At 51.2% G+C, this 27,642-nt stretch overlaps 1 protein-coding gene across 1 annotated transcript; it reads left to right on the forward strand.

Annotated features, from left to right (window-relative positions):
• The first annotated feature begins 316 nt into the window (after nt 1-316).
• On the forward strand, nt 317-26,974 carry dop1b (DOP1 leucine zipper like protein B). The gene is made up of 38 exons (XM_056580323.1): nt 317-512; nt 2,022-2,215; nt 2,829-3,010; nt 3,541-3,711; nt 5,853-6,042; nt 6,623-6,721; nt 6,830-6,953; nt 7,570-7,682; nt 7,794-7,905; nt 8,796-8,916; nt 9,400-9,519; nt 10,128-10,236; nt 10,922-11,158; nt 11,585-11,913; nt 12,280-12,650; nt 13,112-13,380; nt 13,878-14,030; nt 14,464-14,564; nt 14,938-15,128; nt 15,831-17,409; nt 17,603-17,699; nt 18,060-18,251; nt 18,362-18,484; nt 19,238-19,372; nt 19,568-19,623; nt 19,721-19,825; nt 19,947-20,013; nt 20,326-20,494; nt 20,749-20,831; nt 21,216-21,325; nt 22,392-22,541; nt 22,624-22,685; nt 22,811-22,939; nt 24,096-24,232; nt 24,340-24,395; nt 24,509-24,652; nt 24,791-24,923; nt 25,011-26,974. The coding sequence occupies exons 2-38, from the start codon at nt 2,078-2,080 to the stop codon at nt 25,263-25,265; spliced, it is 6,912 nt and encodes a 2,303-aa protein (XP_056436298.1). The 5' UTR covers nt 317-512; nt 2,022-2,077; the 3' UTR covers nt 25,266-26,974.
• Nucleotides 26,975-27,642: the final 668 nt, after the last annotated feature.

Here is a 27,642-nt window from a genome sequence, read left to right on the forward strand (position 1 = left end):
CATCTGCCACAGGCGCAGTGATACACAAATATCTGACAGCGAAGTGAGACTTTTGTAAACAGCGCATATCCTGGACTGTACCAATACCAATAAAGAGATGGGGACCAACATAACCCGTACCAAGGTGCATTATTTCGTCCTCGTAATTAAGTATTCAATTTATTTTCTATGAATAGCTGGAGAATATTTCACATATTAATTACCTTTATGCAGAAAGTTAGAAGATCTATATTATTCTGTGATGCAAGCTTTGGAGCGGCACCCCTTCGAAATTCAGGAAGTGAGCTGTTCCTCGTCAGGTCGGAATCAGCTGAGTTCGATTCCACCCCGTTGCGCTCAGGCTGTCCATGTTTCTCCAGGGATGGAGATAGGTGTTTTGGGAACAATAACCGAGGCACGCCTTTCTTTTCCCAGCCCTCGGAGGGTACACGATGCACCGCTGTACCCCTGGACCCGGACGAGCCTGAATCTAGTGAGCCGAGAGGATCTTGTGGTTGTTTTTGCAGGAGGTGGTGAGTCATTGCATCCTATAGCGAAATGCTGTTCCCTGGGAGTTATTATGTCTCGATGACTTCATATCATATACATATACGTAGCCTATATGTATATATTTATGCTTGCATCCTAAGAGAAGCATGTTCTCAGTAGCATATTGTTTGTATGACAAGAATGTGGTGACAGCTACACATGTGTACCTTGTGTTGTAGGTGTGTGTATTTTGAAACATGAAACCTGTCACAATTAAAAACAGGTTAAAGCCCTTGTTTTTCGAAACCTGATTTACACAATTGGATGCAGATCGCACTCCTTATTGTGTATTCTGTGTAACCGCAGGCCTACCTGGTGTGGGGAATCGTCTTGTCTGTGCGCCGTGACTAGGGACTAACATAATGCACTCTGCGATCAATAGTGCGGTGGACTAACAACATTGAAAAACGTGATGCACTTTTGGACGCCGTTTCCCATGGTGCATGCAGTATTCTCCCAAACTAGAACCGATATCGTGTCGGGAGGAACGGTCAGGTGGGAGAGGATCCGCCCACAATGGAGGGGGGGGGGGGGGTTGTTTATTCAAGCCTTTCCTTTATGTCACCAATTACCAGCGGACATATCCGTGTTACCATATCTTTTCAACTTGAACCTTGCCCTCTCATTAGGAAAACACACACAAAGCGAACCCCACTTACTTATCATCTCTATCCTGGTGCACCTTTGATTATGATTAGTATTGTTATCAATCTACCACGACCTTCCATGATCATCCACCTTTAGCTCAGTTACAGGGCCCTGTACACTGTGATGCCCGGGTGGTTGCGTGCAGTGGGGCTCCTTGGGGCTTGGGGTTTTGGTGCGATTACACTCTGCCTGGCTCAGTGGCATGGAGTCCAGATGTCCCTGTTGCTCTAATCCTGCCCCCCTACCCTCCCTCGACACCCCGCCCACGCCCTGTTACTATCCTACCAGACAGACGCTGCTGCAGCGCCGGCTGGGACAGGGCAGACCAGGCCAGCGTTGGTAAGCCTGTCTGGCCCTTACACCCATTGAGGTCTACCCAGATATCACAGGTTCTTGTCCGCTACTGCTCTGAGATCCGATCTTGCGTGCTCCTCTTGGCTGTCTACACACCGTATATAGCGGCTGTCGGCTGTCTCAGACCTGACGCTCCAGAGAGGTGGGTATGGGGTTCATGTCTCTGTACCAATTCGCGTCTGAAGAAGTGTCCTCGCTTCAGATTGAAGGAGAGGTCAGGGTCGGACAGGACGGCGAAGTGGCACAGTGAGCCATGATTGCGAAATTGTGTTCACCTTCCATAGGGATTCGTGTCAGGGAAATGGACCAGTAGGCTAATTCTGTTTGCTGCAGACAAACCTTGGGGGAAGAGATGTACTAAACGGGTTACAGAAAGACAAATACTGGCACGGAGACGGGTGCTTCGCAGGGTTCCTCCAAAATGTGTGCGTGGTCCAGAAGGCCTCACCCCTCGGCCCTGAGCGCGGGTGCGTGTGTGATCCCCTCTGCAGCGCCGGTGTGCCGAGCATGAGGGCGTGGCACTGACTCCATCAGCACCACCTTCACCATGGACCCCGAGGAGGCCGAGCTGCAGAACGACTACCGTTACCGTAGTTACGGGGTGGTCATCGAGAAGGCGCTGCGGAGCTTCGAGTCGTCCAGCGAATGGGCCGACCTCATCTCCTCCCTGGGCAAGCTGAACAAGGTACGGGGAAGCCCTTTATTGAAAATGAAGAAGATAAGAATCCGTTGTCGTGAGCGGGGTCGGCTTAGCTCAGGAGGTAGAGCAGTTGCCTTGTAACCGAAAGGTTGCTGGTTCGATCCCCAGCTCCCCCTAGTTGATGTGTCCCTGAGCAAGACAATTAGCCCTAACTGCTCCTGACGAGCTGGCTGTCGCCTTGAATGGTTGACTCTGCCGTCGGTGTGTCAATGTGTGTATTAACCGATGTAAGTCGCTTTGGATAAAAGCGTCTGCTAAATGCCCCTAATTGTAATCTACATACTGTATGTCCCCAGGTTGAGTGAATCCGTGGAGGAGGCGGATGGTGCTTCGGACTATGTTTCCACTTTCAATCTGCTATTTGGACATGATTCTGTTTCCTCTCAGAGCAGCGGGAGATTCCTAGTTTCTCGGTCATGTCTAGGAGGGGGTTTCACTTCTCTTGGGTTTTGAAGAAGTGTTCTTTTTGCTAATGATGTCACACAGCAGCATTATCACCAAGCTACCACCTCACCCACGGTGTGCCCAGGTCTGGTTCATGTTCCACAGGCCTCTCTGATGTGTTCTCTCCCCCCGGGGGGTGTGTCGCTGGCCCCAGGCCCTGCAGAGTAACCTGCGCTACTCCCTCCTGCCCAAGAGGCTGATCATCGGGAAGCGCTTGGCCCAATGCCTGCACCCGGCCCTGCCCAGCGGGGTGCACCTCAAGGCCCTGGAGACCTACGAGGTCATCTTCAAGATCATCGGGACCAAATGGCTGGCCAAGGATCTCTTCATCTACAGGCAAGGACGTCTGAATGCTGTCGCTCGTCTTTATCAATCATAGTTTTAACATTCTTCTTAGAGCAAGAAATGCTTTAAGAAGAAATTCTTAAATTCTTAAACTACCTACTTTAAGAAGAAATTGTTAAAGTCGGTAGTTAGGATTAAGCCTTGTTGAAGACTCGTGTGAGGAGGGGTTGAGGGCGACCAGGTAGTCTTCTAGACAGACAGACAGCTCTGCTATCCAATCATTGCATTAGGGCCGACTGAAACGGTTGGACAGGCTTATTACCGGCCTGCAACAGCCACGTGTACCGAATAATCAGAGCATTTTATTTATTTATTGATTGCTTGAACATGAAAAGAATGCTTCGGAAATATGTTGCCCACCCTAGCTTCAATGTCTCACTGGGTGCATCGTTTTCATAAAATGTATACTAATAATACATTCCATTTTATAATGCCTTTAATTGGAAACTGATGGAAAAAGAAGTGATGATGTTCAGGTTGCCACAGGGTAAATAAGACGCGTGTGGTTTCTGTGTTCGTAGCTCTGGGCTGTTCCCGCTGCTGGGCCATGCCGCCATGGCGGTGAAGCCCGTCCTGCTGATGCTGTACGAGCGGTACTACCTGCCCCTGCAGAGGGCTCTGCTCCCCAGCCTGCAGGCCTTCATCACCGGGCTGCTCCCCGGCATGGAGGAGGGCCTGGAGGTCTTTGACAGGTAACCCGTCGGTCGCTCCGTCCGTCTGCCCGTCAGCGTTCGTGTAGTTCACGTTCATGAAATGCTTTGTGCTGTTGTTCTGTCGATCCGCTTCTCTTTCCTTTTGTTAATCTTTCAACGTTAGCGATGCACCACTCAAAACAATAATGAGGATGTCACCCTTCACTGCTTCCTCAAATTTGTTTCAGATGTTGAAATTAGAAAATAAACCCTGTAATTACTATCAATGATCTCACACTCAAAGTTATTTCCTCGGAATTGTACTGGACCTTCTTCACGAGATATTGCATCTAGGACAGATGAGACTTCTGAATACAAAAAAAGCACACAATGGTTGTAGAAAATAACCTATTTAATGCATAAACCAGTCTCCCCTCTAGCAGAGTGAGCCCAGAACACCGTTTCACCCCTACCCACAATGCAACTGTCCTTACATCGAAGGAGGGAGATGTTAACCTTAAGGCCAGAGGTTCCTGCTTTCTAACCAAACCGATATATACAAGAGATGGATCAACAAAAGGACAACAAAGGGGAACTAGATAACACTAGTTTACCGATGGGGTGGCTAGATAACGCAACCTGAAAAAAAACATGCTTAAATAGTTCAACGAAAACAACCGCTGGATTTTCCATCACAGACTTCAAATCCTTTTTATAGCTAATGCCCCATAAGCCCTCCAGCGTAACCTGCTCCCCAGTGGGTGTGTACTGGCCCCCAGTGGGTGTATACTGGGTGTCTAGTGGTCCTGATGGTCCTGATGGTCTGTCTCTGACCAGGACCAGCAGACCAGCCTGGTCCCCAGTGGGTATACTGGTCCCCACCAGTGGCGGCTGGTGATCAAAAATGTAAATGAAATTGAATTTAATAGATTTGATTTCCTGTATTTTGGTGCATTTTGGGGATGGCCACTACCTATTTACCTACTATTCATTCAGATTCATAGCCTACATCCTGACTTGCAGGGCCTGGACAAGCTTACACTGCATATACAGACCTACTATTGCCATTCCACCAGCCATTGTTATTTGACCCATTGTTGTTATTCTGATATTGAGACCAATCATGATCATTGTCCTATAGCGTCCATTTTTTGTGAGTCTCAATGTCCGCTTCAAATGTAGTTAGAAATATGGGACAGTTGCTTCATTTTGTTTATATGCTACAGGCCGAAAGACTAAATTAATATGTAACTTACTTGCTCCTTTTAATTATAACATTGCTTGAAAAGGAAAAGGATGGAAAGTACTTACAAGTCTGCTAGTTAGCTATCTATTTCTTCGCTACATGTAGTTGTGTTGATTGATTCTGAATTGTCCAATCATGTGGTGTTGACAAAAAAAAGCGATACCATTGGCCTGGGGCGCACAACGGTGCGACCAGAGGGCGAATTTTCTTGCGCCAATGAAAAGCTGTCTCTGCTTGATAGACAGCAAAATGTTAGTGAGCTTACATTGACTTCAACGTGGCCGGCGTCCCTGACTTGGAGGAGGGCTTTATTTCGAATGACCAATAACTAGCCTAGCCCAGATCATTGACGTTCAGACGCATTTAAATGGTGGCTGGCACTGGCATGTATGTCACACATTAAACGAGGATAAACGCTATATATTTTTGTTGATTTATTTCGTATTGATAATAGTTGATTAATAGTTGGCAGAAATATTCAACTTTCATACTGGTTCCCAGTGGGTGTGTACTGGTCCCCAGTGGGTGTGTACTGGTGTGTACTGGTCCCCAGTGGTATACTGGTTCCCAGTGGGTGTGTACTGGTCCCCAGTGGTATACTGGTCCCCAGTGGGTGTGTACTGGTCCCCCAGTGGTATACTGGTTTCCAGTGGGTGTGTACTGGTCCCCAGTGGTATACTGTCGGTGTGTACTGGTGTGTACTGGTCCCCAGTGGTATACTGGTCCCCAGTGGGTGTGTACTGGTCCCCAGTGGTATACTGGTTCCCAGTGGGTGTGTACTGGTGTGTACTGGTCCCCAGTGGTATTCTGGTTCCCAGTGGGTGTGTACTGGTCCCCAGTGGTATACTGGTTCCCAGTGGGTGTGTACTGGTTCCCAGTGGGTGTGTACTGGTCCCCAGTGGTATACTGGTTCCCAGTGGGTGTGTACTGGGGGTCCTGATGGTCATCTCTGCAGGACGGACGCTCTGCTGCTGAGGCTGTCTCTGCTGGTGGGCCAGCAGGTGTTCTACGGCGCGCTGTGGGGTAGCGTGCTGGTCAGCCCCCTGGTCAGGCTGCCCGCCTCGCTCTTCATCGTCACGCACTTCGACCGGGGGGCCACGCCGCGACAGCAGAGCTACATGCTAGGCTACAACCACGGCCTTGTGGTGAGTGTCTGTCTGTCTGTCTGTCTGTCTGTCTGTCTGTCTGTCTGTCTGTCTGTCTGTCTGTCTGTCTTTGTGTCTGTCTTTGTGTCCGTCTGTCCGTCTGTCCGTCTGTCCGTCTGTCCGTCTGTCCGTCTGTCTGTCTGTCTGTCTGTCTGTCTGTGTGTGTGTGTGTGTGTGTGTGTGTGTGTGTGTGTGTGTGTGTGTGTGTGTGTGTGTGTGTGTGTGTGTGTGTGTGTGTGTGTGTGTGTGTGTGTGTGTGTGAGAGTGTGTGTGGTGTATTCCATCCTTTGGTGAAGCTGTTTCATTCTTCATTTGTATTAGTAAGCCCTTCTTTGTGACTTGCGTAGCTTAAGTAGCCAATTAGCTTTCTTTTTTATTGTGGTAAGAAGCATATTGGATAGTTGATATTTAGATTCTTGCTGTATATTATATTGCTGTGTTGTGGTTTCTGGATCAGTCTGAGCAACTGTTCCTCTGTCCGACTCATTTCCTCTGTGATCGATGAAGGTCTCTCCGTCCCGTTTGCTGAGCCGACACTGCGTGTCTTTGTGTCCGTCTCTCTCTGTCCGTCTGTCTGCAGGTGAAGTCGGTGTGCCTGGCCCTGCAGGACTCCAACGTCCTGGTGCAGAGGAACATGCTGGAGATCCTGCTGCACTTCTTCCCCTTCGACGAGTGCCTGGTCAGCAAGCTGTCTGTTCGTTAGCGTGTTCTTAGCGTGTCTCCGTCCGGTCTCCCGGCTCGGCGCTGGTGTCGTGCTCACTGTCCTCTTCTTCGGCTGTGTCAACAGGACGAAGAGAAGAGCAGCATCAACATGAGCCGGGAGGACATGGTCACCGTTGTCTCCGCGGCAACGCTCACCCTGCTACGCAGAGACATGTCTCTCAACCGCCGTCTGTACACCTGGCTCCTAGGTCTGCTGCTCACCCACTCACTCACTCACCCACCCACTCACTCACTCACTCACTCACTCACTCACTCACTCACCCACCCACCCGCTCACTCACTCACTCACTCGCCCACTCACTCACTCACTCACTCACTCACTCACTCACTCACTCACTCACTCACTCACTCACTCACTCACCCACTCACCCACTCACTCACTCACTCACTCACTCACTCACTCACTCACTCACTCACTCACTCACTCACTCACTCACTCACTCACTCACTCACTCACTCACTCACACTTTTACATACTCACTCATGCACTCCCACTTTTACATATTCATTCAATCACTCTGTACCAAATTCACTCACTCACTCACAATCCTACATATTCATTCACTCACTCACACTCACTCTAATATATTCACTCATTCACTCACTCACACTCTAACATATTCATTCACTCTGTAACAGATTCAATCACTAACACTCACTCACTCCACGAATCAGAACCGTGTTTAGACGTGGGGTACAGAGGGATTCACACCCCGTGTGGGCAGGGTCTTCGATCTGCCTCACCCACTTCCGCAGCCTTTTCCATCTGCGTAGGAAGAGGGAATAATGCTCTGTTGTTCCCAGGCACCGACACCAAGCGGGGCAGGTCGTCATCTTCCTCCTCCAACCAGCCGATCAGCAGCGAGGACCAAGAAGACCTCTACTTCACGCTGCATTCTAGAGACCTTCTTATTCAGGTGGGTGAAGCCCAGCCGCACGGACCCAGCATCTGGGTGTCTTTGTGGCGGCGAGTGCGTGCGTGAGTGTGCGTGATGACATTGAGTGTTTGGGTCGGCTGTCTCCCTCAGGCTCTGGTGAACATCTTGAAGCAGAAGGACATCCAGAGGGACCCTGAGACCCTCATGAATTACCTGCGGCCCTTTCGTGTGATCGTCAGCCTACTGGATAAACCGGAGATAGGTAAACAGAACTAAGGTCAACGCAGACAGCTCCGTACATAGTCAAATCCAGCCAAGGCTATAGCCACCCCGACCCACTTAAGGCTGTTTAACTAAGTGGTCAACACATAGAACATGTAAGCATCGCTCGGAGGCAAAGCAGGCCTACGTGGGAACGGTTTGGGACCTCGGCTGAAGGTTTTCCCTCAGGCCAATGTTTGCATATTTATTTTTACATGTTTTTGATGAATTTGAAACAGTTTGTGTCCGTTGTTACTTGTGTGCCAGAAGGATTTCCATGTCATAAGCGACTGGTTTAAACAACGAATACATACACTGTGTTAGTTAGTTAGTTAGTTAGGGTTTATTTGATAGGGACAGATACAGCTCTTGTGGATTGTGCACAATCCAGCAGAAAGCATCATAGCATTTGTAGCTTTAGCTCAGTCATTTCCAATGCCCGTCCCTAGAGGGGCCTTTTAAAATAATAAATAATAAAGTCTGTGTCATCTAAGATGGCTGATCCAGGAGAGGTTTTCATTGGGTGGCCGGGGTCAGATCAGGATGGGGAATAACCACATTGGTTCTATACGGTCACATGGAAGGGTCATCTGACACTTGATTTAATTCGGTCTTGCCTTGCTCCAATCCATATTAAGGTGGATGAGGCGGTTGTGATGCCTATATGTACTTCTGTACATACTGTCTATAACAAAGTGTCTGTAATAACACTGGCAAAGAACATAGTTGACGTGAGCAAAAAAATATATGTGTGGAATAAAATAATGCCGTGTATAGAATATACACACAACCCTCACCACAATGCAGATGAAGAAAGTTAGTTTTGTAGTACTTTCACTGGCACCCGTGTCTGCAAAGCATGATGGTAGACGGTGTTCCTTGTGTGTGCAGGCCCCGTGGTGATCAGCAGTCTGCTGCTCGAGGTGGTGCGCTCCTTCTACAGCTACTGCCGGGAGATGATTGGAGAGGACAGCCCCTCCGGCTCAGGGCTGGCGGGAAACCAGTTGGCCAGGTGAGCAGAGGTGGGGGGGGGGGGGGGGGGGGGGTTTATGATGGGATGGACTGAGCTTTGTTTGTAACATGGTTGGCTATTTGATGAAATTCACAGAGCAAAAACGCTCAACTTAACTCCTGTTGATGGTCTCTATGATCAAGACATGAACCCTGAATGGTTGAGTGATGTGAAGGGTTGAGTGATGTGAAGGGTCGAGTGATCTGAAGCGTTCAGTGATGTGAAGGGTTGAGTGATGTGATGGGTTGAGTGATCTGAAGCGTTCAGTGATGTGAAGGGTTGAGTGATGTGAATGGTTGAGTGATCTGAAGCGTTCATCGATGTGGAGGGTTGACTGATCTGAATGGTTGAGTGATCTGAAGCGTTCATCGATGTGGAGGGTTGACTGATGTGATGGGTTGAGTGATCTGAAGCGTTCAGTGATGTGAAGGGTGGTTGAGGTGAGGCAGCCGTTCTGAGATGGGATCTGTCTCTGTGGGGCAGCAAAATGAAGGAGAACAAGAACGCGTCAGAGATCATCAAGGCCGTGAACCTGCTTGTCAGCTCCATGGACAGCGTGTTCCTGTGGGACCACATGACCCGCCGCTTCTGCAGCTCGCTGAGGTACACACACACACACACACACACACACACACACACACACACACACACACACACACACACACACACACACACACACATGTCCTCGGAGGTGAGCTCATGTCTTGGCCCCCATGTCTCCTGATGTACGCTCATGTCTTGGCCCCCGTGTCTCCTGATGTACGCTCACATCTTGGCCCCCATGTCTCCTGCTTGTCAAACAAATCAGGCTGCAGATGAAGTCCCCAGATGGGAATGAACGGGGCGTTTTCACTTTAACTCGATTGGTCTTTGGTTAATCCAATCCTGTTGCTGAAGGCGGGGATCTGTATGCATATAATTGACTGTAAACAAAATAAAAGAAAAAAACGTTCCCATAGCCGTTTGGAAGCCGCTGCAGAAATACCCGTAATAGCATCCTTTTGTGAAATCTGTTCACTCGCAAATGGTTTTCATCCTGATAGAATATCTGCACAATGAAACAGTTTCTGCCTTCCGGCCCAGGCTCTGAGCGGTCTCCCCATAAGAAGTTCCGCCATAGCCTAGTGGGATGGCTGGATCCCAGATGAATGCTACCGGGTTAGCATCCATTCGTAGCGCTGGGGCTCATGTCTGGTGTCTTCTGTCTGCAGTCAGCAGAGCGATGCCCCTCCACCCCCTGGGCAGGACGGCAGCCGCCCCCTCCCCACCGTCACTGAGATATCCACCCTCATCATGTTCCTGCTCGAGGTCCTGCCTCTGGTAAATGTCGACGGCGTGCACGTGTGCAAACGTACACGCACACGCACACATACACGCGCGTACCTTTTAACCTTTACCTTTTATCTCTGAGAAGTAATGACTCAACTTGACTCCTAAAGACACTTCTGTCTAATGTTTGGTGATAACAATATAAAAGACAACTGGTTATAAATATAGTTTATATATTTATATTAGTGCTGTCAAGCGATTAAAATATTTAATTGTGATTAATCGCATTAATGTCATAGTTGACTCACGATTAATCGCGAGTAAACACGATTAATCGCAAAAAAAATTCTATGCCACATTAATTTTTATCATTTTAATGCTCTTATCAACATGGAGAGGTGCATCGGCTTGCCTTGTGCAAATGTTTTTTTATTAATAACAACATTGGCATATACTGATCAAAACAGGACGATACAAAAAAAAAGCCTATAGTGCAATTAAACTATGAACAATCAAACATACTGCCTTGAACATAGCAGTCAGGCTACTGCTTCTTTGTTTTGAGCCCAAAAAAAATTAAAAAAAATGTACCCCGTTAAAATTGGTTTGCGTTAACGCCATTAATAATGCGTTTAACTGACAGCTCTAATATATATATATATATATATAAATAGTTTTGTTTTTCCTGGAGTGACGTCCGAATTTCTCCCTACTAACAAAGAGTTCCCCCCTCCAGGAGCTGCACGCCGACATCCAGTCCCAGTTCCTGCCTGAGATGCTGGGTAAGATGCTGGCCGCCCTGCACGCCAACATGGCGGCCGTGGGCCTGGTGGAGCTCACCCAGGGCCTGCGAGCCTGCTTCAAGGTCCTGGGTAAGATCCAGATGCCCGTGGCCTACATGGACCTGGAGGCCGAGGCCACTGCTCTGGAGACGGACTCCCAGCCGCAGGAGTTCACCGGGGAACCGGCTGAGGTGAGTACAGCTCGTAGTCTGGCTACCCGCGTGCGATCTATGATAGAGCTTGGTCTGGCTATTGCCAGACCAAGCTCTATCCTAGATGGCACGCTGGTCTGGGGAGGCTGCTGTCATTCTCTTCAGCACAAGAGGCGTGATCAACGCCTCTCGCGATTTAGCTGCTTGCCGTCGCTTCCCTGACGTCGTTGTGTCCAACCAGCCAATAGCGCGCCGAGGGGAGGAGCCAGCTCGGTGATTGGCTCCCGCGAATACGTGTCGAAGCTAGAAAGAAACGTGTTGCTCTTCTCCGGACCCTTCCGCAGGGCGAATTCGAATCGCCGGTAGAATGGGCGGGGCTACCCAGTCTACAGACCTCCATCGTCAAGCTCACCGCTTGTTTTTGTTTTCGTGGTTAAATCGTCTCTTTTCAAACCCCCCCCCCAGGGCGCGGAGAAGGAGGGGGGGCCGGGCAGCGCCGAGGTGGGCGTTGTTGCCCAGGAGGAGGAGGAGGAGGAGGCGGAGCTCAGCGGTGGTTCAGGGGAAGGAGAGGCGGAGCCAGGCGAAGGCGTCCTGGCCCAGCTCCGGTCGGAGGACAGCGGGCTTGGCGTCAGCGCCTCGCCGTCCGAGCAGCAGCTGCTGCTCAGAGCCGGCGCGGGCGAGGCCCCGGAGCGCGCCCGTCTGAGCAAGGAGGGCGAGGACGTGTGGAGGAAGGGTGGCAGCGTGGACACCATGACCCAGCACCTCACCGACATCCTGGCCTTCATCACCACCAGGTGACGAGGCGTGAAGAGTATATGCCCTGTAGATCAGCTGGATCGAAGCTTAGGCCCCCGCGGCACTTTGCCCTCAGCCTCTGGGGCCAACTCAAACCTTTCAATAAGCAACACCTCAAATATTTAAATTCCCACTGATTTTAAATTGATTGATTTCCACTAACGATATTGTTGAAAGAAAACCCGTATCTAATCATTGCTTGTAGCTGTGGAACTGGTGGATCAAACGACCACGGGCTGTTCCGTGAATGGAAATGAACGAAGGGTGCTAGATGTGGCCGAGGCGAAGCCAAGGCGGCTTACCGCCGCCAAGGTACATTATTGTGGTTTATTCCTGACACCCCTCTGCCTGCGCGCTACGTCCAGATCTCTGCTGGTCCAGGTGGAGGATGTCCCAGAGCAGCAGGAGGAGGAGGAGGAGGAGCGGGAGGAGGTGCTGCAGCCAGCCCTAGCTCCAGCTCAGGCCTCTTCAGGCCAGAAGGCCGCGCAGATCGTCCTGAGCTCCAGCGGGCAGAAGGCGGCGGCGGCGGCGGCGGCGGCGGCGGCGGCGGGGGGCGCAGCGGGCGGCGCGGCCTGGGCGGACGGCTTCATGCCGCGAAGCCGCTCGGAGATCTCCGAGTCCTGCCGGCAGGCCTTCGCGGCCGCCTGCCACCTGCTGCTGGAGTGCACCACCTTCCCGGTGTACCTGAGCGAGGGCGAGACCCAGGCGCTCTACTCCCAGATGTTCCTCCAGCCAGGTGAGCTCAGGCCCCGGTCAGGGACGATGGAGACGTCAACGAGGCGCTGGAACCGCCCGATGCCTTTTTATGATCACACACATACCGTCCATCTATTTGTGTCATCGTTATGCATCCAGGGGTGGTGACCTGAGCGCACATTACAAAGAAAACGACTGCAGTAGGATCCTCATAGGGCTGAACGATTTGGGGAAATCATTCTATAGTATGACTAACACATCATTCGACATGTAAACTGCTCTTTCCTTTAGGCCAGGCCTGTATTGAGATGAATTGATGAATGAATTGATGTTATAACATCTTTATTGAATTGTAAAAGAAAAATTAAAATAAATCTTATTGATCTCAAGTTAGGAGGAGTAACAAATGTAATTATTTTAATTTTTTAATGGCGATGTTGGTCTGAATTCGATTAAGCGTTCAGCCCTGGCTCCTCACCCGCCCTCCTCTCGTCTCCGCAGACCGGGAGGAGGGTCTGCCCGTGTGGCTGCGCTCCCTGATGATCCTGTGCTGCTCGTGCCGAGACTACGCCGTCCAGCACACAGCCATCGCGTCCTTCCTGGAGCTGGTCAACCACTCCCAGTCCCTGGCGCTGGTCATCCAGGACAAACACAAGCGCTACCAGAGCTGCAACTCCAACCCGCTGAGCGGACGGCTCCAGATGGTCACGGTGCCGCCCGTGCTCCCCGCCACGCTGGCCCGCGTCGAGGAGGAAACCAACTTCTATCAGGTGGAACTTCCCCCTCCCTTTTTAGCTGTTATGTTTTTTTTTCCCCTCCCAAGTTTTGGTATCTCCCATTATCAACCCGTATGGAATAAACCAAGACAATAACGTACTTATGTGGGGGGTAAACAACTCTAGCTTTGTGTCGGTGGCCTCACCGACACAAAGCCGACACAAAGCTACGACGTGTATGACACGTCGTACATTCCCGCCCCGGAATGGTTTATTCCGCTCACACGCAAAGTTGCCACCAGAGCTCAGAAATCATATATAAGGATCAAGTATTCACACAAAGCTGTGGTATAAATCTCCAAATCTGTACATACAGATTGGGATACTTACCAATTACTTTTTCCCCCGAATATCATTTTTTTATTCACAACATTATGAATGAAAAGGTGTCGATTTATGAATGAAATCCACAGCTCATTGTTCTTTTTGCATTCATTTATTGTTGTCGTTCTTGTGGTGTTGTTGTTGTTGTTGTTGTCCTGCGGCCCCAGCGGGTGGCCCAGGTGCTCTGGGGCCAGCTGGACACGGAGCGCAGGGAGCAGCACATCTCGTGCGTGGAGCTGTACTACCGGCTGCACTGCCTGGCCCCGACGGCCTCCGTCTGTGAGGACACCATCTGCCAGGCGCTGGTGCACAAAGACAAGGTGAGGCCTCAGGAGGCCGCAGCGGCCCAGGGCGGCGGGGGCTCACCAGGTAGAGCGGGGTGACTGGTAACCGGAAGGTTAGTGTGTTGCCAGTTTGATCCCCGGCTGAGCGTCGAGGTGTCCCTGAGCGAGACGCCTCGCCCCGACTGCTCCTGACCAGCCGGCTGTCGCCCTGCGTGGCTGACACCGCCGTCGGCGTGTGCATGTGTGAATGAATGGTTCTAGGTCGCTTTGGATAAACACGTCAGCAAAATCAAATGCAAATGTGAATTTAGCTTCCACGTATTGAAAGAGTCTCCGACGCGTCTCGAGGTCGTGTGCTCCCCATGAAAACTGGGTCTGAAAAACTGGCCCGACTGGTGCAGCGAGGAGAGCACACAGGCCTCGGGTCTGAACTGACAGCGGCTGCGTCTGGTGTTTGCCCCCCCCGCAGGCGGTGAGGCTGGAGGCCCTCCATCGCTTCTCCATTCTGTGGCACCTGACCCGGGAGATGCAGAGCACCAGGGTCATGTCTCTGAACCGCTCGTTCGACAGGTAGGTCGGCCCTGAGTCACGGTGGCGCGCGGTGGAGGGAGTTAAAGAACTCGTCGCGGTCGATTCGTTCCAGTCAATTTGTTCCGCTTCTCATCTACCTCAGGCGGTGATGACAACGGGTGTTCTGCTTTCGCTGTTTGTGTTGGATATTTGTCCTCGACGCCCCGTCAAACAATCATCAAACAATGAGCAAATATTGTAGTCATGTTCATGAGCGTTTAAGAAAGCCTTCGATTATTGCATGATAATAAATGTTTCGCTGGGACTCTGTTGCTTCATAACCGTCCCAGATGATTTTCCTGTTGCGTCACTGCCGTCCATGCGGTCGCTCAACCCCCCTGAGGTTCTAACCGGCGGGCGGGGTGTGTTGCAGGTCCCTGTGCGTGGTGCTGGACAGCCTGGGCGGTTCTGACGGGTCGGTGAGCGCCGCGGCCCAGTGCTGGCTGGTCCGGGCCCTGTCCCTCGACGACGTGATCCGCGTCCTGGAGCCCATCCTGCTGCTGCTGCTGCACCCTGACACCCGGCGCTGCTCCATCCAGAACGTCAAGCAGAACCTCACAGCGGGTCAGTGTGGCGCGCCGGAGAGGGGCTGTACCAGCCCAGAGTAGAAAGAGGGAGAGAGCACAAGAGAGCACAAGGATGGAGGTCTCTCTCCCGACGAGGCTTCACTATTGAGAAAGGTTGAATTTCATGAACCGGTGATTGAAAGGCAAGATAGATTCCCGAAAACTAATCGCGTAAGAGATGCCCTTATGGTCCGAAATCTGCCGGAGCTGTCATTTGACATTTGACATGACAAGAGCAGGGCTTTCCCCGGTGTCCCGGCTCAACCAGGCTCATTCAATCTGGCCCCCTAATCATCCTGTATAATTGGCTGACTCATTAATTCCCTCACTCTCCACCTCAAGCTGGTGTGTGGTGAGTGAGGTCCCCACTTCACTGTAAAGCGTCTTTGAGTGTATAGAAAAGAGCTATATAAATTCCATCCATTATTATTATTATTATTATTTCACTCACTAATAGCAGATGGAAAACTATGACATTTCTATCAAATTACAATCAAATACATTTAATTCAATCTTAAATCTTGCCTACAGTACCTTTATTATGTCGTGCATATTTGTTGAAATTTGTTGAAATCGTAGATGAGAGTTCCTCTCTTTTACCGTTCCTTAACTTGGTTTAGTTTCTCTTTCTCTTACTCCAGTGGTCTAGAATAGTCCTCAGCCATTCCCTAAAGTCGTCTCCTCGCTTGTGTTTCTGAAGGGAACCTGAAGGCGCTGAGCTCCCGAAGCCGCGGCGCCACCAGGAGCTCCGCAGACCCGGGGGAGGCTGCCCCGGCCCGCACCGACCTGGTGGACCGTGAGGCCCTGTGGAGGCTGCTGGAGAGCGACCCGGAGGCCACCAGGGTGCCGGACGCCACGCCCGCCTCCCGGAGCGAGAGCGTGGCGACGGCGGAGGAGGACTCGACGGAGGAGGACGCCGAGCCGGAGAGCGAGCACACGGAGTCGGCCGACACCAGCGGCGCCCAGGTCTCCGTGGAGAACTCCAGCTCCAGCTCCGGGCCGTTCCGCAGCAGCCTGGAGGAGGGCGCGGGCTACGGCCTGCGGCGGGTGGAGTCGGAGCACACGCAGGTGTCCGACTCGCTGTCCAGCGAAGAGGAGGACGACCAGGAGCTGGAGGCCATGGCCAGGTCCCGCCTCCTGAAGCAGGAGCGCGAGAAGAGGGAGGCCATCGACTCGCTGTTCCGCCACGCCCTGCTCTACTCGGAGGCGGGCGGCTGGCAGCGCCTGCTCCAAGGCCTGGGCCTGCTGGCCAGCCTGCTCCGGAGCAGCGCCCAGCGCCCCCTGGTGGACGCCCTCTCCCTGACCTCGCTGGACACCAGCTCGGCCTCGCACCTCAACCTGGTCTCCAATCTCCTGCAGCGCCACCAGCAGGCCCAGGACGGCGGCGGCTTCTACGGCCGCCTGCTCTCGCCCGCCTCCTCCCCGTCCGCGCCGCCGTCCCTGCTGCTGGAGCTGCTGATGACGCTGTGCCTCCGCTTCCTGCGCTCCCACTACCCGTCCTACCTCAGCCTGGGCCCCCACGACCTGCAGGGCAACCGCGAGGTGCAGGTGCAGAGCGCGGAGGTGCTGGTGCGGCTGGTCAACCAGCTGGGCAGCGTGGCCCAGCAGCGCCAGGGGGGCAACGGCGCCCGCCTGGAGCCCATCCGCCGGCTGCTGGCCGAGTGCCGCGTGCAGCAGCACGCGCTGCTCTCCCTGTCCGCCTCCATGTACGTCAGCCAGCGGGGGGGCGGCGGCGACAGGGGGGCGCGGAGCGGCGCCGAGATGCTGGGGGAGAAGGGCGGGCTGTCCGAGGAGAGCCTGGTGAACCTGGGGGCCGGGGGCGGCGGCCAGGAGCAGTACCCCCTGCAGGTGGAGCTGCTCAAGCTCATCCAGGCCCTCATCACCCTGGAGAACAGCATCGCCCAGGGGGGCGCCGCCTCGCCGGCCGGGGGGCCGCCGGGCCAGCCGGAGGAGCCCCGCGACTCCCCGACGGCCAGCACGCCGCTGGCCAGGGAGTGGCAGACGGCGGTGCTCTTCCAGCAGTCCATCAAGGCGGCGCAGTACGTCCAGAACCAGCCCATCACGGCCCAGGGCATGTTCGTGTCGGCGGCGGCCAGGGCCCTGCAGCCGCAGTACGGCTACGCCATGCACCCCCACTGGGTGTCCCTGCTGTGCTCCTCCCTGCCCTTCCTGGGCCGCTCGCTGGGCATCATCCTGGCGCCCATCATCAGCCAGATCTGCGTCAACCTGGACGATTTGGTCAAGGTGCACGAGCACGACGGGGGGAAGGTGAACCAAAGGTGAGCGCCCAGGCTCAGGACGAACTGACGCCGATCGACACTGCTCCATCGCATGGCTCGATGTTGTATGGATTCTGTATTCCTTTAGCCCACCCCTGCTCCATCCCTGTCATTGAATTACTTTTAAACGATTAATGGTAAAGTTAACTCCGCTTGATAAACTCAACTCAGGTTTTCCTCTCTCTCCGGTCAGCCTCAGCACTAGGAAGGAGAACATAGCTCCCGACTATCCTCTGACTCTACTAGAGGGCCTGACCACGATCACACACCACTGTCTACTGGACCACAAGGTACGGAGACACTCACTCACTCACTCACTCACTCACTCACTCACTCACTCACTCACTCACTCACTCACTCACTCACTCACTCACTCACTCACTCACTCACTCACTCACTCACTCACTCACTCACTCACACACCATGAGGGCTCTTTTTACGCGTATACTGTGAAAGGATTCACTATTCTTATTTTTCTAATATACATTTCCACATCAACAGAAAATGTACAAAAACTCATGAATAAGCAATTGCAGATGGAAATAGAGAAACAAAAACGTAAACAATCTTCCTAGCAACAAACGGTAACTTTGTACACGCTTGCATACATTCGCTTTCCCTCTGAATCCTCCACCGTTTCCTCCCTCCAGTCCCTGACCGCGTGTGATCCTGCCGACCTGCGTAACGCGCGCAGCGCAGTGTTGGAGGGGCTGCCCCACATGCTCAGCAGCATGACGCTGCTGTGGGCGGCGCTGAAGCGGGAGGAGGCCGTGGGCCGGGGTTCGGAGGGGGCCCAGGGCAGCCGGCAGGCCACCTCCTCCGTGTACTTCAGAAGCACCAAGGTGCGTGGCTGCTGCACGCTGCCGTTCCGTTGCGTTTACCTTTGGGCCTCACGTGGCGTAAAGGACGAGTTCAGGGTTTACTGTGTCAATTCTGTGTGTTGAAATACTAGATCCTGCGACAACGCATACTGGAGTTCCTGATCCCTCTGACGGGCCAGTACGGGGTCCAGATCATGGCGTCTGTTGGCTCGGTGTGGCTCAGCAGGAAGACCAAGAGGAGACACAGGAACAAGGTAGGAACCGTCTCTTTGTGAAGCCCAGGCGGTAGACTAGCATGTAGTTCCTCTAACGGCCTCCAGATGGCTCACGGTAGAGACTAGCATCCCTCTAAGGTGGTTCACGGTAGAGACTAGCATGTAGTTCCTCTAATGGCCTTTAGGTGTTTTACGGTAGAGACTAGCATGTAGTTCCTCGAATGGCCTCTAGGTGGTATACAGTGGAGACTTGCTTGTAGTTCCTCTAACGGCCTTCAGGTGGCATATGAAAACGACGAGCATGTAGTTCCTCTAACGGCCTCCAGATGGCTCAGGGTAGACACTAGCTGTGAGACTGGCATGTAGTTCCTCTAACTGCCTTCAGGTGGCTCACAGTAGAGACTAGCATGTAGTTCCTCTAATGGCCTTTAGGTGGCTCACAGTAGGCAATGGCAGAATCAATGGGAAGGAAAGTGATTCTCTACCAAAGCCAATAAAAGTTGTTCCTTTAGTTTGGTAAACAGTGGTTGGTTTGTCTTCGTGAAATACATTTTCAAGGTCCTGGTTAACAATTTCAATTCCTTAAAATGTGATTAAGGATTAAATAGTATGCCATAGACTACTGTGTGTTCAAGTTCTGCCATCATTGTGCCAAATATGGATAGTTCCTGCCCCCTCAAAATGTTCCTGTGTAGACCAATGGAGCCGTGCTGTCACTGCTAGTAAAGCCTCTGTCTGTGGCTCCAGGATCCAGGATAGTGGCTACATCTCACTGGAGCTCTCTGCCCCCAGGTTCTGCCCGTGCTCAGCGAGTCTCGTCTGATCGTCGTGGATCTGGTGAAATCGCTGAGCTCCATGCGGCCGGAGACCGTCCTGCACCTGGTCAAGGAGGTGGTGAAGAAACCCCACCAGATCAAAGCAGAACAGGTATCCACACACACACACACACACACACACACACACACACACACACACACACACACACACACACACACACACACACACACACACACACACGATCAAGCAGAACAGTTACACAGGCTGACTGACTGACTGACTGACTGACTGACTGACTGAAAGCATACAGATCCCTGATCTATCTTTGTTTGGCTCCCCCGTCAGAAGAGCACCCTGGTGGACATCCCCATGCTAGAGTTCAGCTACGCCTACGTCCTGAGGTGAGAACAATCATTCGAAGTTCATTCACGCCTCAACAATCACTGTAACGTGTAGCATTAACCTTTCACCTCCACCTCTCCTGTTCCTGTCCTCCAGTCTGTCTCCTCAGACCCTCCAGGAGAACGTCGCTCCTCTGCTCAGCCTCCTGCGCGAGTCCGTCCAGCTCAACCTGGCTCCCCCCGGTCACTTCCTGCTGCTCGGGTCCGTCTCCCCTCCTGTTAGCTCTGCTATAGCAGAGCTAACTAAAAACCTATATAAATGGGCTTGAGGTGAACGGGTGCATGTAATGAATCCGAAGGTTTCCTTTTCCGTCTCTTCGCAGCATCCTCGATGACTTTGTGAACCGGCTTCCCAACCTGGACAACAAGAAAGACAGTAGAGACCTCCAGGTACGACGTCAGGTACACGACATGCGCCGGCTTCCCTGGGACACTGCACAACACGCAGCCAGAGATGACTACACAAACTATTTATTAAAAAACATTAATAGTTGACGAATTAACGGAGCGAAAATACAATCAAATATAGTGACGGCCCACAGTCAAATGAACAGTTGAACTGGCGTTCCCGCAGAGACTCGCAGATTGGATCTGAATCGGGCCATCTTCGCACAGTCGCGCAGATTTTTTACACATAATCGCACAAATTAATGTAGTGAACATCTGTGCTCACCTTGTATTCGCCTTGTGCTCCCCTTGTAGGAGGTCACCCAGCGGATTCTGGAGGCAGTGGGGGGGGTCGCGGGCTCGTCCCTGGAGCAGACCAGCTGGCTGAGCCGCAACCTGGAGGTCAAAAATCAACCGCAGATTTGTCCCGAACTCGAGGACTCCGCCGAACCAGACGACCCAGATGCCGAAGTGGACTTGCTCGGTTGGTAGTTAAATCACGGAATCACAGTTAAACGGGACTTCACATCTTGTGACCTCCTGAGACTTGGCAGAACCTCAGACCTAGATTTAATATAGATATGAATTTGCCTGACCACAGCCCATACTACCTATTTAAGGTTTAGCTTCTCACAACATAAGTAGAGGGCCATGTTCTTTTTAATATGGATCCTATCTTTATGTTATCCAGGTAGCCTTGACTGGTGATGTGAACCTGCTGTGTGTCTCCTTCTTCAGGTGTGGGGTCCCAGGCCAGTACTATGGTCTCTGCCTCAGCCCCGTCGGTCTACAGCGTCCAGGCCCTCGCACTCCTGGCTGAGGTACGTTTCACTAAGTGTGTGCGTGCGTAGGTGTCTGTGTGTGTGCGTAGGTGACTGTGTGTGTGTGTGCGTAGGTGTGTGCGTGTGTCTGTTTCTGTCTGTGTAGGTGTGTGTGTCTGTGTGTAGGTGTTCGTATGTGTGTGTGTAGGTGTCTGTGTGTGTGTTTCCGGGTGCTGGTGTGTCTGTGTGTGCTTGTGTCTGTGTGTGTGTGTTTCTGTCTGTGTCTGTGTAGGTGTGTGTCTGTGTGTGTGTTTCCGGGTGTGTGTGTGTCTGTGTGTAGGTGTGTGTCTGTGCTCGTGTAGGTGTCTGTGTGTGTGTTTCCGGGTGTCTGTGTGTAGTTGTGCGTCGGTGTGTGTGTACTGTTCACCACTGACCTTCCTGTAGATCCTGGCCCCGCTCCTCGACATGGTGTACCGCAGCGATGAGAAGGAGAAGGCTGTCCCCCTGATCACGAGGATCATGTACTATGTGTTCCCGTACCTGAAGAACCACAGGTAGCCGCTGCTGCCCCCACCTTCACAGACACTCTAGGCGTCTGTAAAAGTGCACTCTAATTGGGTACCTTGTTTCGATTTTAGTTTTATGCCCATGACACTTAAACCGCGGTATAACACGGTCATTGGGGTCCAAAAACTATGACCTGCGGTATTCCCAGGAGCGAGCGTTGCATTATTTTTTGCGGCACATTGCATTATATCTGAATTTGCGGTATGTTGAACAGTGTTATGTCATCATGGCTTAACTGTACTTAGATGTCCACAATGTGTCCTTGCTCGGGACTGCCCCGTGTTTGACTGTCCACTTGGTAAAACTCTTGAGTGTTTAACGTTGGCGAGTTGGGGCGTTTGACCTCCCAGTGGAAAGGTTATATCCGTCTACCCCTAGGAACCTAATGGCGCGTTTCCACTGCAGGGTGCGGAACGGATCGGATCGCAAAGGTGCGGGTCGGATCGCGTTTCCACCGCCAAAAGTGGGCGTGACCCGGACTTTGCCGTACCCGTTCCGACCCCATTTTGGGGACTCCTCCGTTGCAGTACCCAAAACGAGACCAGACGCCTGAAAGGGTACCCTGGAATTCTAGCTACACCCCCCCTCCATTGATTGGTCGACAGAATCGTCACTTCCGGGTGACGCGGGGATAAAAACAAACAAACAGTAGCCTCGAGGTATTATTCTTTACAATTAACATGTCGCGTAAAAAGCTTGCTTGGGCGAACAAGGAGGTGGAGACGTTCGTCTGCATTCTTGGGGAGGAAGACGTTGTTTACGATGTTTACGTAGCTGCCGCGGCGATCGACATCCGGCCTACCACCAAGGGTACTGTCGGCAGTGGAAACGCGACCTCGGAACTGAGCTGGGCTTTACCGCCCCCTCCCTACCGCACCTTTGCGATCCGATCCGTTCCGCACCCTGCAATGGAAACGCGGCATAAAAAAGCACCAAAAGTGTCTGCTAAAGGATGAAATAGTTAAAGTCGACCGCTCCGTGGCACCGGGCCATGCTGCGGACCTGCCTCAGGTTCATCATGGTCATCGTGTTCATCATGATCTTCTCTGTCAGTGCCTACAACATGCCCAGTTTTGGAGCCGGGGCCCAGCTGCTGAGCAGCCTCAGTGGGTATGCCTACACCAAGCGGGCTTGGAGGAAGGAGGCCTTTGAGCTGTTCATGGACCCGCTGTTCTTCACCATGGAGGCCTCCTGTGCTCTTCAGTGAGTCCTTAAGTACATTTGTTTTACAGTAGGAACGGCTAACGTTAAGACCCTCGTCTAACTTCATTGGGCTCCTCCCCAGCTGGAGGTCCATCATTGACCACCTACTGACCCACGAGAAGACCATGTTCAAGGACCTCATGAGTGAGTACACGGTTGAGGGAGCTCCGTTGAGCTACACTGCACCTCATCTCATGTGTTGGAGCGGGTTCTAGTTCTTCCTTTCTTTCTTTGAAGCTTTGTATTTTTCCTTTGCGATTGGTTTCCAGGCATGCAGAGCAGCTCTCTGAAACTGTTTCCCAGTGCCGAGCAGAAGCCCATGTTGCTGAAACGACAGGCTTTCGCAATGTTCAGCGGAGAGGTGGACCAGTACCATCTCTTTCTGCCCTTGATTCAAGGTATGCATGTGTTATGATGTAGTGTCACAAATCAAGCAGAGTAGCTTCGATCCGGTAGAATGGGGCGTTTTGCTTTCTTGAGCTTCACGATTAGTTATGACCAATCGTGCTGCCGGGGGCAGGGATCTGTAAGTGTGTGAACTTAGACCCTACTAATTGTCACTTATCTTAACTCATGTCAGTGTTTCAACCTCAGACTGCCTAAGTGAGTCTTTACGCGTTGCCCTTTAGATTACCCTTATCTTAACACATGTCAGTGTTTCAACCTCAGACTGCCTAAGTGAGTCTTTACGCGTGGCCCTTAGAAGACCCTTATCTTAACACATGTCACCGATTCCCCCTCAGAGCGGCTGAGTGAGACTTTACGCGTTGCCCTTAGATTACCCTTATCTTAACAAATGTCAGTTTCCCCCTCAGAGCGGCTGAGTGAGACTTTATGCGTGGCCCTTAGAAGACCCTTATCTTAACACATGTCACCGATTCCCCCTCAGAGCGGCTGAGTGAGACTTTACGCGTGGCCCTTAGAAGACCCTTATCTTAACACATGTCACCGATTCCCCCTCAGAGCGGCTGAGTGAGACTTTACGCGTGGCCCTTAGAAGACCCTTATCTTAACACATGTCACTGATTCCCCCTCAGAGCGGCTGAGTGAGTCTTTACGCGTGGCCCTTAGAAGACCCTTATCTTAACACATGTCACCGATTCCCCCTCAGAGCGGCTGAGTGAGTCTTTACGCGTGGCCCTTAGAAGACCCTTATCTTAACACATGTCACCGATTCCCCCTCAGAGCGGATGAGTGAGTCTTTACGCGTGGCCCTTAGAAGACCCTTATCTTAACACATGTCACCGATTCCCCCTCAGAGCGGCTGAGTGAGTCTTTACGCGTGGCCCTTAGATTACCCTTATCTTAACACATGTCACCGATTCCCCCTCAGAGCGGCTGAGTGAGTCTTTACGCGTGGCCCTTAGAAGACCCTTATCTTAACACATGTCGGTGTTTCCCTCAGAGCGGCTGAGTGAGTCTTTACGCGTTGCCCTTTAGATTACCCTTATCTTAACACATGTCACCGATTCCCCCTCAGAGCGGCTGAGTGAGTCTTTACGCGTGGCCCTTAGAAGACCCTTATCTTAACACATGTCACCGATTCCCCCTCAGAGCGGCTGAGTGAGACTTTACGCGTGGCTCAGACCCCGTCCGTCTCCGCCCAGACCTTCCTGATGTTCCGTGTTCTCCTGCTGCGCATCTCCCCGCAGCACCTCACCTCCCTCTGGCCCATCATGGTCACGGAGCTGGTAAGAAGCTGACCTGGGTCTGCCGATCCAAAGCATTACCTCTAGGTGCTCCATGAAGTTACACAGACACAAAAGCATCACGTTTCTTGTTTTCCATTTCTTTTCAGATCCGAATATTTTCCCGTCTACATAAAGCCCTGCAGTCAGACAACGAGGTCTCCAAGTACGTAACAGTGTCGTTCTCTTATTCCATTGAAAAATACCTCGTTTTTTTAATTGAACATATCTCAATGAACATTCAAATGATTGCCCATTCCTTGATGCCCCCCCCCCCAGACTTTCCAAGGTGGTGCGTGGAGCCCTGGCCCGGAACAGTCCACCGAACATTCCCCAGCAGGAGCTGGACATGTATCTGTCCGCCTGCAAGTTCCTGGATACGTCGCTTGCTTTCCCTCCAGATAAGATGCCCCTATTCCAAATGTAAGAGCCACAGGCGGGTTCATCCAACGACGACAATCTTGCTGCGGGCGTCAATTCTTATTTTTGAGATCCAAAGTCTGGATGTTTCATTTGGCCGAGCGAGCGTGTGACGTGCCGGTAACGAACATCTGCACACAGGTATCGCTGGGCCTTCGTCCCCGAGGTGGACGTGGACCGCTACAGTGGGCCGGAGAACGCACTCCTCGAGGGAGAGCAGGAATGCAAACCGCACGTTCTTAGAATACTGGAGGGGATGCAGCTTCGACATGGGGTGAGCTCACAGAAAGCACCCCGCTGAGCTTCATGTAAGGTGCGAAGCGAAAAAAGCAAAACCCTAACTCTGTTGTTGTCGTTTCAGGTGTCCAACGGGATGGTGGAGGAATCGTGCACGGAACCGTTGGAGTTCCCCCTCCTCCGCCAGCGATCCCTGCCCTCCATCACCCATCTTGTGCCCTTCTTCCAGACCCTGTGCTGCTCCTTCCAGGGCCCTCCTGCCGAGGGCCCTGCCCGGAGCCAGCCAATAGCAGACTACCCGGCTGCCAGCAGCGACGGTGTCCTGAAGAGGCTGGAAGCCATCACAGAAGAAGAATTCTTGGATCCCATGGAGAGTTAACTATCCCCGTTACGCTTTCTGAGCAACTGGGCGGAGCCTAGGAGGTAAAGCTTGTGAAGTCCTAAAGGGGAAGGCGACTGGGGCAATATTCGCCGTACGTCGTTAGCGAGAGCAGAAAAGAAAACGACAAATGGCGGTTGCTCTTAAAGAGCTGCTAAATGTCATGCTTTGTCCTGTTCCTATGCTCGTCCATCTCACCTGTGCTTACACACTTATCTGGGATACAGAAATGTGGGAAGCTTCTTTCTGTGTTCTCCTCTCTGTGGTTATGTATCTGTATGTTCTGGATCGGACATCTCTTTTGTTTTCTTGAAGTTAAGGGAATTATTGTCACAACTATGGATACGTCAGGGAATGTTTGAATACAGGATGGTAGTAATTAATAGCATAGTAAGAAGTCTGTATCATAATAATTCAGCGTAATTTTAATGGCACAGAAGATATTGTTATTAATGAAATCCCCATTTAAAGTATTAAAACATATTTCTTGCATAGCTGAGTGGATTTGTGGGATGTATATAAGCTACATGTCAACAAGTTGTGCTTTTTCCTAACTGGTTGTATTTGGGTATTATTTTACTTTTAGTCCTGAATGTGATAAGTCAAATGATTTATTTTTATTTCTTGTTCTTGCCGGTTTCAGTTTCTTTTTTTTTTTTTTTTAATGGAAGGCAAACATAACTTGTTGATTGGAATATCAAAAAATATTTCAATCAAAAAGTCTTGAATGTTAAAGCTGTTATTGTTGGGAATGCTTATGATGTGTGGAGGTTTCATTAATAAGTTATATTTAAATAAAAACATTCAAATCGACACAATTGAATGCATACATATATTTTTTTAATTTAATAGTAAGTAGTGTTGCGTTCTTTGAAGAAAGTAGTCCAATCCGGATCGCTTTTAACTCACTTTATTTGTCAAAGTATATTTCGGTATGGTAACTATGAAGCAAAAGGAGGGGAATTGTATTGAGCACGCGTGCGAGCGACAACCAGCTGGCCAATACCTCTTACCCGCAAGTCTGGACTACCGGATGTTTCTGCCCTTGTTTGCTTCCGGACCTATTTAAATACCTAGTAGGCGTGGCCTATGTGACGCATTAGCCTCGGCTTCCCCACCTGTCTAAAGGTGCTGCCTTCTGTGGATGGAGCAGCTATTGCAGCCTTCAGTAAGGTCCTGCTCCCCTTGTGGCTATGTACAGTATTTACGGCTTATATGTTCGGTCCTGCTTCCTAGTGGCTATGTGAGGGTAATACACCCCGGGCAGAGGTCCATTCACGTCTAAAAATCCCCTTATTTTAAGGCAATCTTCAAGCGGGTCAAACGTATCAACACAGGTCTGACGTATGTCAGACACCAACCCGCTTGAAGATTGCGTTGAAGATTAGTTAAACGTTTGAACAAAGGTTACTCTGCCGTCCGAGAAGTTGTGTCTGGTGTGTGAACAACCAGGCGACGAGACATACGAGGCTTCGACGGAACTCTGTATAGGCCGCTACGTTATGTATGGCAGCCATTGTATAGGTGCCTCGTGTAATGCCACGAAGTAGTCATCCGCTGTAGAAGTGCGGCATTGCCATCATGGGTTGCATTGACGGTTTTAGTCGCTATATTGTTTGGATGGAGGCCTACACCACAAACAATGACCCCAGGGCTGACTACTTCGTGTCATCCGCTGCACGCTTGGGAGGATGCCCGGAGCGTCTGCTTGCTGCAGAGGAACGGAAAATGCACACGTCGAGATTAAAGTCGACATGACTTTTCAACTTTATCCTCGATATTTCGAGTTTAATGTCGACGTGTCGATTTTAATCTTGTCACGGCAAAAATATTTTTCTCTTCACGTGTGGCCCTAATATTCCGTCGTAAAAGTAGGCCTACCACTTTCGATGATTTGTACTGTGTTCGACTATAATAATGTTTAAGTAGTAAGACGTTTAGAATAACTCAATGATATTCACTCAACATTTTTTCAGTTAAGTTTACAATAAACGAGTATCACAGACGACCAAACACATTAAATGTTTCTTAAGAATTTACGCTCACCTTTTTTCAAATAAACGGCTCCTCTTCGTTTCTCCTTTCAACCGTGCGCAGAAATATGGATTCAAAGTCACTCAGGCACGCAAAACGTACCACGTGACGCAAAACGTACCACGTGATGAAGCACAGTGAGCCTTTTTTTTAACTCAGCTTGGACTATCTAGCTAACATAACATTGATTTTCAATTTGGTTAACTTCCATGTAGTTGAGGCGTTGTCAATTAATTATTTTAAGTTAAATAAACTTTCTACACACACCCATGTCATATTGACAAGAAAACAATTGTTAAGATAACAAACCAGCAAAATTCGGGTTTACAGTGCAACTGGGCAA

This window comes from Gadus chalcogrammus, chromosome 20 (genome assembly GCF_026213295.1).
Source record: "Gadus chalcogrammus isolate NIFS_2021 chromosome 20, NIFS_Gcha_1.0, whole genome shotgun sequence".
Lineage (NCBI taxonomy): Eukaryota > Metazoa > Chordata > Actinopteri > Gadiformes > Gadidae > Gadus > Gadus chalcogrammus.